At 53.2% G+C, this 19,087-nt stretch overlaps 1 protein-coding gene across 1 annotated transcript; it reads right to left on the bottom strand.

Moving 5' to 3' along the window:
- Positions 1-10,891: 10,891 nt before the first annotated feature.
- On the bottom strand, positions 10,892-16,867 carry ATP5MJ (ATP synthase membrane subunit j). The gene is made up of 4 exons (XM_004698822.2): positions 16,784-16,867; positions 13,438-13,561; positions 11,492-11,515; positions 10,892-11,048 (listed from the first exon to the last, which is right to left on the bottom strand). Exons 2-4 carry the CDS (start codon positions 13,559-13,561, stop codon positions 11,014-11,016), a joined length of 183 nt encoding a protein of 60 aa, XP_004698879.1. The 5' UTR covers positions 16,784-16,867; the 3' UTR covers positions 10,892-11,013.
- Between the last annotated feature and the right edge of the window lie 2,220 nt (positions 16,868-19,087).

Raw genomic sequence — 19,087 nt, 5'->3', positions numbered from 1 at the left:
GGGGGGGGGTCCTGATGAGCCACCCCATCGGTGGTCAAAGGGGTGTCTCCAGAACCCCGCCCTGAGGACCACAGCATTGGGCCTCCTTCCAGCCCCCTAGTGAGGGGCTGGGGGACCCTGCACCATTTGACAAGACAGCTTTGCATCCAGCTCCTCCTTGGGGGCACTGTGCACACACCGTCCCCGAGTGGCCTCTGCCACCCTTGTGCAACAACCCCCCTCCCCTCAGGCCTACGTAACTGCCAACACAATGGGACTCAGGGTCAGGGTCCCAGAGCTGGCATACAGAGATGTCTGCCTTGAAAGGTTAACTAAACGGCAAGAAAACTATAAACCTCAGTCAGGGTGCAGTATAGCACCGATGAAACATACAACTTTCCTCTAGCTCTTGAGTGCCCCCACCTTACAAATCCAGCTAGACCAGAGCATGTACACTGGTACAGGTAAGAGCTCGCAACACAGAGAATCCAGGACAGATAGACCCCTCTGCAAGGACCAATAATGACAGTAGCGACACCAGGAGGGTAGGGGGAGGGGAGAAGAAAAGGGGAACCGATCACAATGACTGACATACAACCCCGGGGGTGGGGGTGGGGGTGGGGCGAACAACAGAAAAGTGGGTGAAGGGAGACGGTGGTTGGTGTAAGACATGAAAAAAGTAACAATTTATAAATTATCCAGGGTTCATGAGGGAGTGAGAATGGGGGAGAGAGAGGGGAAAAATGAGGAGCTGATACCAAGGGCTCAAGTAGAAAAAAATGCTTTGAAAATGATGATGGCAACAAATGTACAAACGTGCTTGACACAATCGATGGATGGGATATATGGTGATAAGAGCTGTAAGAGCCCCCAATAAAATGATTAAAAAAAACACACCCTAAAGCCAAACAAAATTCGCTGCCATGGAGTCAACGCTGACTGGCAGCACCCCCTGTGGGCTTCCTGATGGCTGTGACGCGCAGGGCCCCCACTGTTTATGAGACTGTAACTGCTCCCCGGAGTAGAAAGCCGTCTTTCCCCCTAGAGAGCTGCAGGTGGTTTCGAACTGCTGACATGCAGATCACAGCCCATCGTGTAACCACTACATCACCAGGGACCCTTTTACAAATCCGTATGAAGTATTTAAGAGATCAGCATCTGAGATCACAATGATGGCTTCAGAAACACTGCCTGAGCTCCCCAGCCACCCCGCAAGGACAGCAAGGTCACCAGGTCACGGAACTGGGCTGGGGGCTGTGGCCTAGGGCCTGTGTAAAAGGCCTGCTGGGTAAACCAGATGGTCCTTTCAGGTGTTTGGATCCAGAACTGAGGAAGGAAGGTGCCGGGGGGCCAGGGGCCCAGGGAATGTCCATGGTGAACAGCGTGGGGCATGAGGGCACTGGGCCTCCGGGCCGGGGAGCAGCTGCCACCCAAGTCTTCCACAGCCCCCATCTGGAGAACAAGCCCCCTTGGTGGGGGCGTGTCCTTGTGCAGGGGGACCTGTGGGCCGCCAGCTGGAACCCGAGCTGGCCATGAGAGTTCTGTGGCACCGCATTGTATCCCACAGCAGTCCCTTTGTAGGGCTGCACAAGGGCCCCCGCCAGTCTCCTGGACACTGAAGGACACTGTTTCACCCTGTCACTGTCCCCAGCGCCAAGACTGGACTATCAAATTACCAGGAGGAAGGGTGTGCAGGACAGGGAAGCAGAGGGGGTGCAGGGTGCTGTCTGCGTCCTCGATGGGCCCCAGCCTCAGCAGGGGCTCAAGATTCCTGGGCAGGTGACTTTGGTGTTGGACCAAGTTAAGAAGCCACTGCCTGGGGTGACTGATGGCCCAGCCCTGAGGGGGAGGGGCAGCCTGGCCCACAGGAGTTGTAGTAGTTGTGACCCAGGTGGTCAGTGGCTGCTCTGGGAGGCGAACCCCAGCTCTCCTGGAGGGTCTCAGGCCTCACCACCAGTGACCACTCACCTGGGCAGTCCCTGCCCCATCGGGCTGCAGGAGGCAGCTGTCCTTGGAGTGCCGAGGGAAACGTCTTTGGAGTACAACTCTTTCCACCAAAGCAGCAGTGTCAATGTGAGTGTTGTGACCCCCCAGAGGGAGGTGGTGTGGGTTTCCTGGGGGCCCCTGAGGCAGATCTTAGACAAAATCAGAGGTTTGCTGTCCAACACGGGCTGAGCACTCAGGAGAGCTGACCACTCCTGGGCTGGGCGGGGAGTGACCCCGGGATACTCACACCAGCACCCGAAAGGTGGGTCCCAGGGACTAGCCTCCCAGTCACAGGCAGGCAGAACCTCCAGCCTAAACGTCTCTCCCCAAGGGACTGCTTAACAACCCAGGTGAAAGCAGCCCTTGTTACTACCCGGACCGACTCCCGGCTGCCCTGCGGGTCAGAGCAGAGCTGGCCCCACAGGGTTTCCAACAGCTGATTTTGGGGAGGGCCTCCAGGTCTTTCTTCCGACGTAACTCTGGGTGGGTTTGCACTGCCAGCTTTTAGGGTAGTCGTCCAGCACAAACTCTGCAGGACCCAGTGGCTCAGGCAGACCGCTTCGTCTTTAAAGTGCCAGTATGCAGGGGTCACAAGGGTGGGAGGGTGGGACAAAAGAGGAGCTGATACCAAGGGCTCAAAGAGAAAGGAAATGTTTAGAAAATAATGATGGCAACATATGTACAAATATGCTTGATACAACTGATGTATGGCTTGTTATAAGAGCTGTAAGAGCCCCCAATAGAATGATCTAAAAAACCAAAGCCTTAAAGTTAAAAAAAAAAAAAAGTTGCCCTGCCTCTCCAACAGGGGGCCTGCTTCCCGCAGCCACTTGCGGTGATTAGCCCCACGTGTCACCACTACATCCGCCAAGGGGGCTGAGAAAAACAGTTTTCGATTGCCAGGTGGGTAATTTTTTTTCTGATAAAGGGAGTTCTAGGTCAAATACACTTAAGAGCCTAGGCCCTATAGCAGTGGTTCTCAACCTTCCTAATGCCGCGACCCTTTAATACAGTTCCTCATGTTGTGGTGACCCCCAACCACAAAATTATTTTCATGGCTACTTCACCACTGTAATTTTGCTACTCTTATGAATGGGCGACCCCTGTGGAAGGGCCGTTCGACCCCCAGGTTGAGAACCGCTGTGCTGTAGGGTTGCCGTGGAGCGGAAGTGATGTGATGGCAGTGAGTTGGTGAGCCTCTTCAGGAGCCGTGGAGGCTGGTGGGCAAGTGTTTGCACCCGCTGGAGAAGGCAAGGCTGTGTTTGGAAGGGTTTTCCCTTTCGTGTGTATGCTTCAACACACCGTAAGGAGCCCTGGATCCTTAAGGGCTGTGTGGATAGCCCTGAGAAGAAGGGGAATTCCAGGACGCTTCATTTGGAACTTATCCATGGATCAAAGGGCAGTTATCCTGCCTGGTGTAAACTCAGGAAAGGTGAGCAGCAGGGCTGTGTCCTCGCACCATCTTTCCTCCATCTGTGCGTTGAGCAGATCATCAGAGAGCTGGAGTAATGAAGAGGAACGTGCATCAGGACTGGGGGAAGGCTTATTAACAATGTGTGATGTGCAGAGCACACACCTTTGCTGCTGAGTGAGGACTTGAAGCCCTTGCTGATGAGGATCATGGGTTGCAGCCTTCAGTAGGGATCACGATTCAGTCTGAGGACAACCAAAATCCTCTTTAAAGAAAAATCACCTGGGGTTTCATAGCTCAAACCTCCTTTCTCTTCCGTCTCATGCAGGCGCTTCCATGATATTGCTGAATCTGGAACAGTTCACTGAGGAGTGCAGGGGAGAATTGAAAGCGATACAAGGACGTGGGAGAAACCCGATTAGAACTGTCAGCTGCGGGAGGCTTGGGACCCTGACTCAGGATCTTCCAAGCAGGTCTTAAAAGGTGAAATGACAAATGGCAACACCTAGCAGCCCGGTGACAGAGACTAGAGTGGCCGCTCAGGATTCCCAAGGCTATGGGTCTCTACAGAAGCACGCGGCCTCATTGTCCTCTCAGGGAGCAGCCGGTGGGTCCAAGTCACCAGCCTTGAGCAGGCCCGCCCTCACCGTTCCTCCCCGGTGGGGCTCCCAGCCCTTGCTGCTGCTGTCGGGCGCCACGGAGCCAGTTCTGACGCAGCGCCGCCTTGTGTACCACAGAGCTGGGCGCTGGTCCTGCACCATCCTTGGCAATCGTTCCTGTGTCTGAGCCCACTGTTGCACTGCTGTGTCGTCTATCTCACTGAGGGCCCCTCTACCAAGCACGATGTCCTTCTCCAGGGTCTGGTCTCTACTGACATGTCCAGAGTACTTAAGACAGAGCCTCACCACCACTGTCTCTGCAGAAGCACTTTGGCCGAGCTTCTTCGGAGACAGATGGGTTTGCCCGTTTAGCAGTCCTGGGCACTTTCAACATCTCCAGCACAACTCAGAGGCATCGATTCTTCTTTGGTTTTCCTTATTCAATGTCCAACTTTCATACGCATGAGATGCATTATAGAGCAGCATGGCTTGGGGCAGGCCCCCCTTAGTCCTCAGTCACATCCTTGTTCTTCAACCCTCTAACGAGACCGTGTGCAGCAGGTTTACCTGACAAACGCATCTTCTGATCTTGATGACTGCTTCCATGAGCGCTGATTGTGGAGCCAAGCAAATTATTTGCTCATATAGAGATTGATTTCTGCCTAGACATGGTCAGACAGATCACAGGTTTTGAAACCATGGAGGCTGGCTTGATAAAGACTTATTGTATCATTCCAGGAAGTCTCTCAACAGCTTTTGCTTTTTGAGGGTTTGCTTGGGTTCCCCCCATCCCCAGCTTCACTGAGGTATAGAATTCATTGATGTACAATAAACGCCACCCCTTTAAATGCACAATTTGATGAGTGCTGATGTACGTATACACTCATCAAACTATCGCCATCGTCCAAGAGGAATTGCCCATCATCTCCGAAGGCTTCCTCCTGCCCTTCTATAATCCAGCCCTCGCCTCTGTCCTTGACTCCAGGCAACCGTTCACGGCCTGTCAAGAGTTCACATTATCTGGAGCTGATGTAAGTGGAAATGCAGCCCATGTTGCTTTTCTGTGGGGCCGTTTCCACCCAGCATCTGAAGGCGAGAATCACCCGTGTGCTCTCCTATCGAGGTGATGGCTTCCCGCTGAGGGATGGGCGGACGGGCCACGTTCTTAATTCGGTCACTTGCTGGGAGGCATTTGGGTCGTTTTCGGTTTGTGTCCAAATGTTTGTGTGAACAGATTCATTTCTGTTGTGTACACATTTAGGAGCCATGGCTGGCTCGGATACCATGTTAGGTTTGGTTTCTGGAGAAGTAAACCCGGTGGCTCTTGCATGTTCATGTCTATACAAAGAGGCTTATATCCACAAGTGGCTCTTACAGTTCAGTCTGGTTCCAGTCTGTGGGTCAGATGTCAGCTGGAGGCTTTTCCTGACTCATGCAGCAGCAGGGGCTGATGCACACGAAGCAGATGTCCCAGGAGGACCACAGGCTGGTGGATGCCAATCTGAAGGTGTCTAAAAGTAGCTGATGGACCTCCTGTTACATTGCCTGCTGATGGTTCCTGAGATCGTGGGCCATGTAACAGGAGGTCCACCAACCAGATGGAGGCTCCAGGCCCAGCAGAAGTTCGCTAACTTCCACACACTGTCAGGTTATGAGTCGGCCACACCCAGAAGGAAACCTCTCAATCCTATCAAGGCTGTGACCAGATTAAGGAGGCCTAGTTCCCAGAGGGAGCCCCAGTGGCGAAGTGATTGCTTGTTGGGCTGTGACCAGAAAGGTCAGCAGTTCAAAACCACCAGCCACTCCTCGGAATGACGGGGATTTCTACCCCAGCGACAGTCTCTGAAACGCTACAGGGCAGTTCTACCCTGTCCCATGGCACTATGAGCCAGCATTGACTCGATGGCAATAAGTATTTGCGTTTTTGAATTCTCCCTAGAACTGCTTGGCTCTCTTACAAGACCCCAGCCTGGAGTTGGTCACCCTATGCTACGTATGATCACAGGAAAATGCTCACCCACCCAGGCTGACATAAAGCCTGTCACCTATGTTTAACATTTTAAGAGATGACCACACTGTTTTCCAGCATGGCTGTACGACCTTCCATTCACTCCTCATTTACTGACACCGTTGGAACCCTCCGACTGGGGCGTTATGTGAAGGTTGGTGTTAGGAGAAAGTGGAGGGAGGAAAACCCTATCAAATCACAAAACAGAGGACAACCGCATGGTTATGTAACTGCCCAAACCACATCCCTACACAACTGCCGAGTGTCAGCATGTTGACAAGTGTGTGCCAGAGACAGTGATCACCGTGGTGTCCCACTGCCAGATGGACACCGCTCATGCTATAAACAGCCAGATGGTAGGTTTTACATTATTGTTGTAACATGTGAAATGTCCTCTTTTCTGTTCCCCTGATCAATCTGGCTGGATGTCCGTCCCTTTCATCGATCTTCTCAAAGAACCGATTTCAGTTCCTTGAATTTTCTAATTTTTAAATTTTGTGGATTTATAACATATTGCTATTGTTTGGCCATCCTGCTGTGGGGTTCATTTGCTTCCTTCTCTGTAGTCTTAAGGTCTCAGTAGTGAGGCCACTTGGTTTTATTTCAGTCAGTGAGGAGACTGGTTTAAGCAGCACTCTCTCAGGATTCAGTTATGCGTCAACTCCTCATCTCTAGAACGACCCACCCTGGGGCACAGACCCCATCAAGCTTGTGCCCTGGCAATGGGAGACTAGGTTCACGAACTGTCCTCATGGTCCTGAGGCGAGCCGGCCTGTTTGAGGCCCGGCCCAATAGACACTGCTCTCAGCTGCCATTAATAGAATGATTGCTAATATTGTCACTAACCTGAAAGAAAACAGACAAAACAAAAACCTGTCATTGAGTCAATGCTGACTCCTAGACATTATTGACGGTACAAAGCCCAGCCTTTCTCCCCGCAAGCTACTGGTGGTTCCGAACTGCCAACCATGAAGATTGCAGCCCAATGTGTAATCACTACACCACCAAGGCTCCTTATTGTCACTAAAGATAAACTTTATTCTAGTTACCAAGAGCAGGGAAACTTATAGGACTCCTTGTGGCGTCGTGGTCACAGTGAGCTAACAGCAAGGTCAACAGTTAGAAACCACTGGCCGCTTGTCGGAAGACAGGGCTTCTACTCCCCCAAATAGTCTCAGAAACCTCCAGGGGGAACAAGCAGGAGACCGTGAGGCTGCACGGAACTTTGTCTCTTCAAGCTCGTTTGGCAGTGACTCTGACAGTGAAGTCGACAAAAAGCTAACGAGGAGAAAGCAGTTGCTCCAGAAAGGCCTGTCAAGAAGGAAAAGGCTGGGGAGACTTTCAGAGCCCCGTCGTCCTCCAAGCAGAGCAGCCGCAGAGATGGCAGCATGCTCCAGATTGGGAATGCGGTATGTCAGTGTTCGGGACTCCAAAGGAAAGTCCTAATTGGCGTGAGCTTCTCGGATGGATCAAGGAGGTGAAATGAAACCAGGAAGAACAGGCATTTCTTTAAACCCCGAGCAGGGGAGCCAGCTGAAGGAACAGATTCTGACCTGGATGGCACAGTAAGAAGACGCTAAGATCCGAGCCATATCCACCCTGTACCCTTCTCGTCTTTTACATGGGGTTTTCTTTTCTGTTGTTTTCCAAGCTATTGGATATGTGGATTGCAAAACAATTTCAAGATGAATACTTTTTTTTTTTAGTGTGCATTAAAAATGTTCTAAGTGAAAACAAAAAAACAAACTCCACCTCCAGGGGTAGTTCTCTGCCATATCAGGTTGCTAGGAGCTGGCATTGAGTGAGCTTTTGAGGACACTCATGAGTCAGAATTAAGTCAAAGGCAGCGAGTTTGGTTTGAGAAAACTTTGAACTGACAATGGACGCCCTCAAGCGTCTGAGTCTGCCTTACTCAGGCAGCCGGGGAAGAACCAGCGTCTGACGAGACCTAACCGATAGTCAGCCGCACCACTGCCCCAGGCTGGCTGACTTTTGGATGATGGGATTCTGGCTCACTGCACACTCACTGGCCGGACAATGAGTGTGGAAGCCAGGCCTTTGAAGGCTATTCAGTCCAGCTCATCTTTGAGCAGGAGGCCAGTGAGATGTGTTGGGACTGCTTGCCTGAGGTCACTCGGGGAACCACTGGGGTCGTCAGAACGTCTGAAACATGAGCCACATTTACAGAAACCTGCCTTCAGAGCAGCCACTTCGGACTCAGGGCAGACACCGGCTGGGGAGAGGGCAGGTGCGGGACTGGTGGGGAGGGCTCCATAAGACAGTTAGATGAGGGAAACTCCAGTGGGCGAAGCTGTTTCTTTAAATATATTGGCAACTTTTAAGGCCATTTTGTTATGTACTTTGCCAGTTGAAAAAGGCCTGTAACAGTGGTTCTCAGCCTTCCTAATGTCGTGACCCTTTAATACAGTTCATCATGTGGTGGTGACCCCCCCAACCCCAACCATCAAATTATTTTGGTTGCTACTTCATTACTGTAATTTTAGTACTGTTATGAATTGGGCGACCCCTGTGAAAGGGCTGCTCGACCCCCAAAGGGGTCGCCACCCACAGGTTAGAAGTGCTGGCCTATAAGATCCAGCTCTTAATAAAACTCTTCCCAAAGACTATAATAGGAAAATTAAAAAAAATTTTTTACCTGGTTTAATAGTCAGGAAAAGTGGCGCGTGCCTCATTTTGAGCTTGTTGCAGCTTTGTAAAGTGACCGCTTTACTTTTGCCATGTTTGACTGAACTGTGCCATCCGCCCCCAGACAGGTGCTGTCTCCTCCGCCCACCCGTGGACGGGAGGGAGTGCAGCAGCAGTCCGAACCCACCAGCTGCTCCGCACAAGACAGAGGTGTCTGTTGGCTCCTGGCAATCTGACAGTCCTGGGAACCCTTGGGGGAGGGGATCAGAGCTGAGCTGATGGCCCACCCCAACACACCTGTGCACGGAACCCCTCTGGGGATCAAGGTTTTAAGTCACAGGAGGCCCGGTGGCATGGTGGCGATGCGCTGTCAGCCACCCTGAGGGAGACAGCTGAGGCTGTCCACTCCTGTAGGAAGCCAGTGGACACCCACGGGGCAGTCCCACCCTGTCCTCACACGGCCCCGGGAGCTGGCGTCAACGGAATGGCCCCGAGTTCGCTTTTGCTACATCGGTGTCTTCGGTTGTACTGACTTGACGGCACTGAACAGAGCACCCCTCTCTCGAATGATAAACAGGAAAGCGACCACAATCCATCTACTCCGCTCCCTTAGCCCAGTGGTTTTGTTGTTTTTAAAAAAATCCTTTTATTTGGAGCATTTACAAGGTACATAAAACCCACCCATACAACACTCACTGCCATGGAGCCGATTCCAACCACACTGTCCCTGCCTGCGGGGTCCCCCTGCTGGGGGCTTCCGTGACTCGGCCTCAGCTTTCACCCTTGGAGAAGCTGGTGTTCAAGCCGCTGACCGCTCAGGTAGCCAGCCCAGTGAAGCCACTCTGCACCAGGGCTCCAAAGGCATGCAGAGGCAGGGAGAACCGAATTCACAGGACCCCATCGCCCGACTCCACACATCAGGGCCCATCTCACTGCATCTAGGGACTTGCTCCTCCACCTCCTGTCCATTTTGACGTGCTAGTATTTGCTGATGAACTTGATGTGCACCCTCAACTCCAAGTAGGCCGTTTGAGCACTTCAGCCATCCACAGCATGCCAGCAGGCCAGGTACACAAAATGAAGATGCAAGTTGGGCCTCTGGTCCCCAGCTGTTTGGCAGTCCCTCCACACACCACTCCCAAGGTCCAGCAGAATGGGGTGCCGGTGCCCCTCACAGGGTGGTCAGGCAGAGTGCTGGGGCTGCCCCGCCCAGGAGATGACCATTCTCTGGGAGACATGGCCCTGAGGAAGGCAGCTGCTCCCCGGGATGGTGGTCTGACAGCAGCAACGGCAGACCCCAGACTCTGGTCATTCCTCAGTGGTCATACATCCCACGCAAGCAAGTGGGCTGTGGGTCTATCGGCTGCACCCCCAGCCCCTGCACACCCCTTTGTCCATCTACACCTTGGAGGCATTCTTCAAGAGGGACCCTCTGCTCCCCAGGACTGTGGTGGGTGGGTGGGCAGTAGGCCTCGGCACCATGGAACCTGGGAGGCCCCAGTGTACTGGTTCCACCTGTAGGCTGCTTCCAGCATTTTCAGGGGCAGATCTGGAAGCTTCCAGGAGATTCTCCAGCTTCCCTGGTGAGTGGGCACTGGGTTACCAATGCTAACCTACTTCATCTCCCTACAAATCCTACCACCCTAGCCCTGGGTTTTAGGACCAGGAAATCAAGTGGTGCTGTATCATGGCCTGTGGTCAGAGGGGTGTGTGGCTACCCTGGGGGGCCTGCCCCATGGGCTCCTATGCACACACCCAGACCTCCGTCCTTCCCAGAAGGCACTTCATCCCAGTCTCCTGCAGAAACACCCACATACTCTGTACAGCCTAACTCTGACTTACCCAGATGATTCAATGGAGAAAATAGCACACCCAAGGAAATGGACACTTAAGGCCTGGCAACTGGTCAGCTTCAGGGGACAGGTTCCCTGTTCCCAACACTCCTCAGAGGGGTGCAGAGAGCTAGGAGCCCAAGCCAGAGCTCCTGACGCTGGGGTCCCTTCATCACGTTACCGTTCTCTCAGCTCCACCTCCACACCCCATAAGATAGGGGCTGTTGTGTGCGCTATCTGCACTCCAGGGACAGCAAGGAGGTGAGTGTGCATGTCGGCTGCTGTGCCACCTGTAATGACGAGGGACCAGCACCGCCATTGCTCAAGTTCCCCAAGCTGGCCAGGGGGTGGGGGGCTGCTCAGGCTGTGTCCAGCACCCAGGGAGCCGAGAGGGCTACACTGCTGTAAGCAAGACCTGGCCAAGGACAGCTTTCTCTCACACACGTTTATTCATGCCACCCAGCACAGGCAGGAGTGACAGCCATGTCCCCAACACTGCTCCGACATCCAGGCCGAGTGGACACTTCATCCGACAGGATCTCAGGCAGCTGCTCAGTGGTGGCCGTGGGCAGGTGCCCCACCAGAAGCTTTGGGAAGAAGAACAGAGCAGAGATGATGAAAGAAGGACAGGGGATGCCCTGTATCCCCATGAGATGCCCCAAGGGCTTGGACTGATGCCACCCAGCAGACCCCTGGGGTCTAAGGACAGGCAGGCACGACTCCCTTGTCATTTGGGCAACAAGCTAACAAGGATGTCAATGTGGATAGCTAGGAGCTTGTCACTGGGGCTGTACAAAGGTGGCTCCCCAGGGCCTTCTAGCCAATCCAGATGCTTGATGTGGCCCAGGGGGTGAGCAGATATCAACATTCAGCTTCCAGGACAGGACCCTCCTCAGGCACACAGTACCACCATGCTCCAAGTCACCTACTGCATCTCAAGTGTGAGTTACCCAGCACCCACTTCAATCAGGATGCTGCTGCTCCCTCCCACCCTCACCCCCCAAAGTCGGTTAAAAAGGAAGAACCTTACCTTTCAGAGCTTTGCTTCTTTTATCTAAAACAAAAGGAAAAAATTGGGTTACACCAATTCTTAAAAACGACAAAGCAAACAAGCCCTTAGTTTACTCACTGTTGAAAACGGCATGTGGCTGGGAGCTCAAGGCTCAAAGTCAGCCGGCGGCATCTCCCAGCCCACAGGGGCAATGTGGCTACCAAAGGCATGCTGAGAACAGGGCACAGCCCAGCGGGACCACAGCAGACCTCACACGCCCGCAGGAAACATTTGCTGCTGCTTCCTCTGACAGCATCACCGTGCTTCACACTCTTGTACCGTGGCCGTGCAGATGGTTCACCCAAGACGTGCTATCTGAACTCGTTCGGAAACACACAGTGAGTTGTGTTCACGGGCGGCCATCACCCACCCTTCCTTCACTGCAAACCACTCTGAATGGTTCCTGGGAACTAGCAATCACTGGGGCATCTGCCCATGGTAGCTATTTCTGATTACTGGGGCCACAGTGTTAGTCCTTTTATGATGAGCCTATTTCCCTGGCAGTGGCTGGCAGCAGGGGACAGAAGGCCATCTCTATGTGGCCAAGTGTACACACACCCTGATTTCCCTTCTCCTGTGTGATGGGCCAAGCTTTGTCCCCACAAACCAGGGGATCTGCACTCCTGCTGCTCAGGTCCCACTGCCCATCTGCTGGGGACCAAGTAGTTACTGCTCCCCACTTCTGCTGAGCCCACCCCAAGTAATCCACCTGCATCGCTAAAAGACCCACCCATCACTGCAATACCACGTCCCGTCTCAGGACCCAGGGGGACTGGACCTGGGGCTGTCAAGCCCCACAGATCTCCAAGGTGGAACGTGTCTTGACAGAAGCATCAACTGCTCCCTCAGTGCAGCGCTGGGCCCTAACAGCCAGCTTTGCCGTCAGCAGCCCCGCCAGTGACAAAGGGCCTGAGAAACCCCCCAACAATGGTGTACATTCCTCAGCTGTCTGTCAGGCAACTGGTGAGGCACCTCCAGGGCCCCGCCAGCACACACCACCGGTCCTGTGCTGTCTGGCTGCTTGCACGTCTCTGTCCCCTGCTCTCCTCCTCTTCCTCACAGCACTGACTTCTCTGAGGCCAGTCCAGTCCCCACCTTGCTCCCTCCGGGTCATGTGTGTATGTGGATGTTCTAGAAAAAAATCTCAACATTGAGGCAAAGTGCACAAACAAACATCGAGAAGAGAGTAGCCTGCCTCTCCACACCCCCCACCGCAGCTTCAATGAGCACTGCCGAGCTTGCTAGCCAACTGCCAACCCGGGCGTTCTTGGCTCTCCTTTTCCCTGGCATCTTTTAATGCAAACATCACTCAGGTGTGAGGTTCTCCTGAACCACCAGCAGGCACCAGGAGTCTTCCTCCCCCTGCCATGCCCACAGCCTGGCCAGGAACGTGTGGCTTCCTCCACTTGGGGAAGTGTGGTAAATGCTAGCCTCAATGGCGTTGCTTATGGCCCCTGAGCTGTCTTTTAACGGAGGATTTAGAGTACCTGTCATGTTCACGTTAGTAACGAGCATTACCCTTCACCGCCCTACAAGAGATAATGGCAGGAACAGAGGGAGCCACGACCCCCTGGACTGAGAACCTCCTAGACCCAGGGCCAGGTCGAGGACAAGCGACCAAGCGACACAGAGACAAATGAACAGTGATTCCCTCTGATCGAGGGGTCCCCAGATGCTGAAAGGAGGGAGGGCCACCCCAGCCCCTCCTCCCAGAGCTGGTGCTCTGAAGTCAGACTCTTATCCCCTGAGCTGAGAGCGGCCAGAATGCTGACAGACACCCACCCATGTTTTTGTCACAGCTACCAGGGAAGCTGGGCCCTGGCTGGTGCTGGCCTTCTGGTGGACTTCCCCACTCCCCAAGCCACTCCCAGTTAGGAACCCCGAACTTGTACAGTGCCATTGCAGCAGGCTGTTGGGGGACTTACCGGCGCTCCTGATCTTGTATATGATGAAGCCCATCAGGCCCACCCCCATCCAGATCTCCTGGTAAACTTGTGTGTAGTAGGGCTTCATGGGGGTCCACACATTCTTGATCAGGCTTTGGAGCATCTGTAAAGAGCAGCAATGAGACCAGGACCACCACTAAGGTCTGAAAGCAAAGACCCAGCTCACTCGGTCACAAGGGGTCACTATGATGTGGACGCAATGCCACAGCACCCCAAAGAATGCTGCTCTATCCCCAACTAGTGTAAGATCCCATTAATAAGTTTGACCCTATTTCTCACAGCTCCCCAAGGCCACTCCTGGGCCACATTGGTTCTCAGTCACCCCTCCCTCAAGCACCAGAGCAGTCAGAGCGGGGCTGCTCAACCCTGTTATCAGAGCATCGTCCCTTGGTGTCCACCACGAATGCCAAGGCCACTCACTTCTCCACATTTCATACGGAAAGACAAGTGTGTGCTCACGTGTGACACCTGCTACATCAGAGCCGTAGGAACGTGGCAGGGCAAGGGGGGGGTCTCTCCTGAGCTCCCCAATACACAGCTGGGCACCCTGCTCAGCACCACCTCAGTCTACCTCTCTGAGAGAATGAGGCCAAGCATGAGAGCCGCAGGTGCGGCAGATGTTATTTAACATATCATCACAACCCAACGACACTGAGTCATTCCCAACCCCTGGTGACCCCACCTTTCCTCAGAGTAGTGGGTTGTGGATGTGACCTGCCGACCTCATGGTTAGCAGCCCGACACCCACGGGGCCACCACTTCCTGGGCTCCATCGGGAAAGGCCACTTGCTCCTGTCCTCACACAGCTCACTGTTCTAGGTGGGGTTCAAAGTACGCTTTTGATCATTTAAAAAATGTCGACACCAGACCCCGGATCACAAGCCGTTTTCATTCCAATGTCAACACTTGGCAAGGTCCATCGGTAGAAGCAAGTGGACACTGCAGCCCCGTGTGGGTCCCCGAGTGAGTCACACAGAAGCCCGCTCCTCAGCCCCTTCTCAAGTGCCTGCTGATGCACCAGCAAAGCGAAGAGCTTTCAGGAGCTGTGAAACCAAGAGCCGGGGCATCTGGGAGCAAAGGGTCCTGCGAAGGAGAGGCAAGGGTGCATGGTGAAGTAAGAAGCCCAGAGAAGCCACTGTGGGCACCAAACCCTAGCCCTACACCTGCTTGTCACTTAGGAGCTACAGTAACCTGTCAACCCCATACCTGTAAACCACACCTGCCCCCCCCCACGAAGATGAAACTTGTTCCTCGGTGTTAAGTACTTACAGTGCTGGCACTGCACATCAAGAAAAAGGTGGTGGAAAAATGAAACTTAAAGGAGTGTTTAGAAGGCCCCTCGTATGACGAGCTGGCTGAAGAAAAGGCCACTGCTGGGCCGCTGTGAGGCAGGCAGATGGCCAGGGCCCTGGGAGCCACGAGTAGCAACTATACTTCATGGCTCATTTCCCTCTGGCCACGGGGGAGCAGTGGCCTGGGACCCACAGCTGGCTGGCAGGGCCGGTTTGTTGACAGCTCTAAGGCCCCAGCCTGAGATCCTTGCCAGGCCCCAGCTCATCCTTGGGTAACTAAGGACTAGCCTTGCAAACTAGCGCTCACTGTAACCTGGGCCGACGTAGCCAGATCCTCAGGGTGGGCCAGACCCCCTGCAGGCTGTCTACCCGCCACTGTCTGGGATGCTGGGACAAAGCATGAGGGCCCAGGGCACCTACAGCTGTGCCTTGAGGAGGACCTGGGAGAGAGGTCAGGGGCACCTCAAATTCCTCTTTGCTGCATCTAGCAACCGTTGGGGAGAGGCGGAGCCCCAGGGGGTGGGGGAGGGAGAGGATTCCTGGGGTTGAAGACTAATCTGGACCTGCGGACACCTCCATGTCTGTGAGATGCCTCTGCCATGCCCAGGGGACTCTTGATGGGATGTTAGGGCCCAGCCTTGTGCCCAGTAAACCCTTTGCAACAAGGGGACAAACTGCTGCCAGTGCCCTGCAGGTAGCTCGGCACTAAGCTCCTGGGTCCTGATGGAGGGCTTGGACAAGGGTCCTTTCCTGGGGGCAAGCAGCCCAGTCAGGTGTACTCTGTTGCTCAAAATGCCTACGGCCTATAACTCACTTCCTTTCTCAAGCAAGACAGGACCATCACCATAGTCCATGATTTAATCAGGCCATGGGGAAAATGTCAGTTCTTTCCAGGGAGCTGAGCCTCTCAAAGTCCGACCTTCAACTGAGATAAGTGCTTTCTCCCCCATGTGTTCGTTCGTTCCCAGGGGAAATGAGCACAGGCCAGCATTCAGCAGGGGTCCAGTTATTCTCCCCTCCAGATCATGATCTAAGTGGCTTCTTGGTTTGCCTTCTGAGAAATTCTCAACAAATCCTTTTTGTGAGAACTTGTCACAGAACGCAGGATACGTGGCAAGAACTGCATGTAAACCTGCCTCGAAGAAAGCTCTGGGCCCTGGAGTGTCTAGGCTTCAGGACTTCCCTGCGTCCCATCTGTTATCTTAGCTTGTATCTTTCATTCCCCCCTTCTGTATCTCTTAAATGCAACCATGCCCCTCTTGAGCCCCCTGGTCCTTGTGGGAGGGCTGGTTTTCCTTTAATCTCAGAGTAAAGCAACAGTGGGGAGTGCAAGACAGGTGAGAAGGGGCCACAGGCATTTCAGTGGTCGTGTCATCTCGCTCCCTTTCCTTGACTTGCCCTCTGGCCTATGATGAGTGTTTGGCCGGAGAGCCTTTACTTTCCCCACCAAACGTATCATGTCCAACCACATCTTCAGGCAGGTGGCAGCTTTAAAGCACTGGGTACCGGTCAAAGATCAAAACGGCTGTGGCTCAGGTGTGGGCGCTTCGCCTATCACCCCCAAAGTCAGCGCCTGCCTGGCGCATCCGTCCTGGCCGGGGTCCAACCATCTCGGGCGACCACGTGTGGCGTTTCGCCAGGAAAGTCGAGGGGTACGGTCGGGCAGGCCTAAAGGTGACGATTTCTTGGTGGACTCTGGAGGTCCTCCTCTCGGGAGGCGTGTGACCTTGGGTGCAGGGAAGGCGCGGGGCGGCCACCGCGAGCTAAGGCTCGGCAGGAGACTTGGTGGCGCGGTGGCTAAGCGCTCTAAGTCCAGCCCCAAAGCGCTCCGCGGGAGAAAGACCAGGCTGTCTGCTGTGAAACCCCACACGCTGTCTACTCTGTCTTGCAGCGTCGACACAGACTCCACGCGGAGAGTTCGGGCTCGGGTCACGGTCTGGGGGGCCGCTGTCTGGGAGGCGGGTCCCCAAAGTCGGGGGCCGCGAGGCTGCAACTCATCCCGCCCGCCGTCCCGCCGCCGAATTGGCACTCACTGTGGCGCAGGACAAACGGCTCCGCGGGACGGAGGACCCGCAACCAACGACTCGGAAGGTCACTGAACGCGCAAGCGCCGCGCAGGGCCTGCCGGGAGGGCGGAAGGAGTCGCTACGCCGTCGGGACAGAGCGGCCCCCGAGGTCAAACCTGCGCGGCACAGCGCCCACTGGCGGGCGCCAGGGGACTAAACCGGGAAGGGGCCAATGACGGGTTGGTGAGGTGGGGATGGGTGGGCAAGGGGATTGTCATAATAGGATGACATAATAGGAACCCACGGGGTTCCTTGGACAAACTGACCAACATGAAAAAAGGGATCCTCCGTTTTTCCTGCCATTCTCTTTATACTGCCAACTTTTTAGCTTTGCATTATTTCTGTTCTGCTATTCTGCAGACTATTGTAATTCCACTCAAATGAAGACTGAATTACAGCCACAGGGGCTCTAGATAACGGTTCCAACAGACACACTCTTGAGAATAACCATGCTTACTAGCCATGTTCCTGGAAATAAGTGGAACACAGGTTGTCAAGAGCGCTACCTTGCCATTAGAGAATGAAATCAACATTGTCTGGGTTTCGCAACTCTTGAAGACTTTAAATGAAAGGTAGGTTAGACGAAACCATCACACGCATCGGAGATAAAGGAAAAGATTTAGAAGAGCGAGTAAGCCTACCATATGTAATCAAGCTATTCATCTGGCTGATTTTTCAGAAACGGGCTAGCAGCCCTGCTGATCTTTGAAATACCAGTGACCTGGCTTCCACATCATGTAGGTCACCATAATGTCACCATCTGACAGAGCAGTGGGAGCGAGAGCACCAACAACTGAGCATTGGGCAGACACCCTGGTGGTGCAGTGGTTAAAGCATTTGGCTGCTAACCAAAAGATGGGCAGTTTGAAAGCAGCTGCTCCGCAGGAGAGAAGGTGTCCTCCACAATGTACAGTCTTGGGCGGGGCCGCAGGGCAGTTTTATTTGGCACCACAGGGTTTCTAGGGGTCAGAACCGGCTCGACAGAAACAAAAAAGGGGCAGAAATATGTGAAGAGAAAATGGCTGAGAATTTTCCTGAAGTCTTGAGAAAAATCATGGCAAAGATTAAAAAAAACTCTTTGCAGAAACCAAGCAGGCCAGAAATGAACTCCTTGAAACCTCAAGAATCTTAAAAACAGCCGGGGTGGAGCTGGGCGTGGAGTCAAGATGGTCAAAAGAACAAATGAGAGTTCCTCTCCTCAACAGGGACCTCGGAAGAGAGTGCTGCTTCTGCACATTACAGAAAACAACTGCCAATCCAGAGCGCTCTAGGGGAATGCTCTTTCAGTGAAGAAGAGCGTGAACAAGAGAGTTTCAAACAAACCGAGGCAGAGGATAAAATCACCAGCAGACACACAATGTGAACAGTATTCAGGCAGGACAGTGGTGGCTGATGGGAGGGAGGCGGATTTAGGAAACAACAGACGCACGGTTCTGCTTCAAAGAGGAAAGAGCTTAGGATCTGAGAGGAGCTGCCTGCCAAGCTTGATAAAGCTTGTTAGGGAAGCAGTTCTCAAAGGATGGCTTGGGGGTTCCGAGGCCTCCTGGGGGTCAAACTCTTTCCACAAGAACGCTATCCTGTTAATTCTTTTCCACTAGGATGGTCTCAGGAGTGGACAGAGGTGTTTTCCAGCGGCTCTGAAACTTGTGACATCACAGTGATGTGAGGATGTGACAGCAGAAAGGCTATAGAAGCAGATGTCAGAATCTAGCTTTTCCGTTAGATGTTGAAATCTGTGAAAATGGGAAGCAGTTCCACTCTTCTCACGAATATTAAAACTGTTTGTAGTAAGTCTTCATAAAAATATGCTCTTTAACATCAAATGAATTGGTGTAATTTTTCAAGAGATTACTAATGCATTTTTAAACACACTTCTGTTTCAATCACTGTTAATGTGGTATACACAAAAGCTCCCTATAGTCAGTGTTTTAAAGAGTCTAAAGGGTTCTGAGATAACAAGACCAGATGTACTAACTTCTTGTTGCCTTTGAAAAGAATGTTGTCAACCCCAAATGGCTCAATAAATTGCAGAGGACAAGCAGCGGCATTTAGGAAAAACATCACACACTATTTCAAGACAAAGGTTTTGAGCTTCAAACTAGACTAAGAACTTTAATGTCTTTAGTTTTGAGGCCAAAATACCTTAGGAAAAGCCCATTGTTAAAGCAAATCAAGGGTCTGCAGAGAGAGCCTTTGCCAGAGATTTCTTTCCAGTACAAATGTCAGAGCAGGGTGAGGAGCTCGAGGCAAAGGTTCTCCTGGTTCACTGAC

The sequence above is a fragment of the Echinops telfairi genome, unplaced genomic scaffold (genome assembly GCF_000313985.2).
Source record: "Echinops telfairi isolate 266 unplaced genomic scaffold, ASM31398v2 ScPeMD7_18;HRSCAF=68, whole genome shotgun sequence".
Classification (NCBI taxonomy): Eukaryota; Metazoa; Chordata; class Mammalia; order Afrosoricida; family Tenrecidae; genus Echinops; species Echinops telfairi.
The sequence above is the reverse complement of the archived record's forward strand: the minus strand, read 5'-3'. Positions and strand labels throughout refer to the sequence as shown.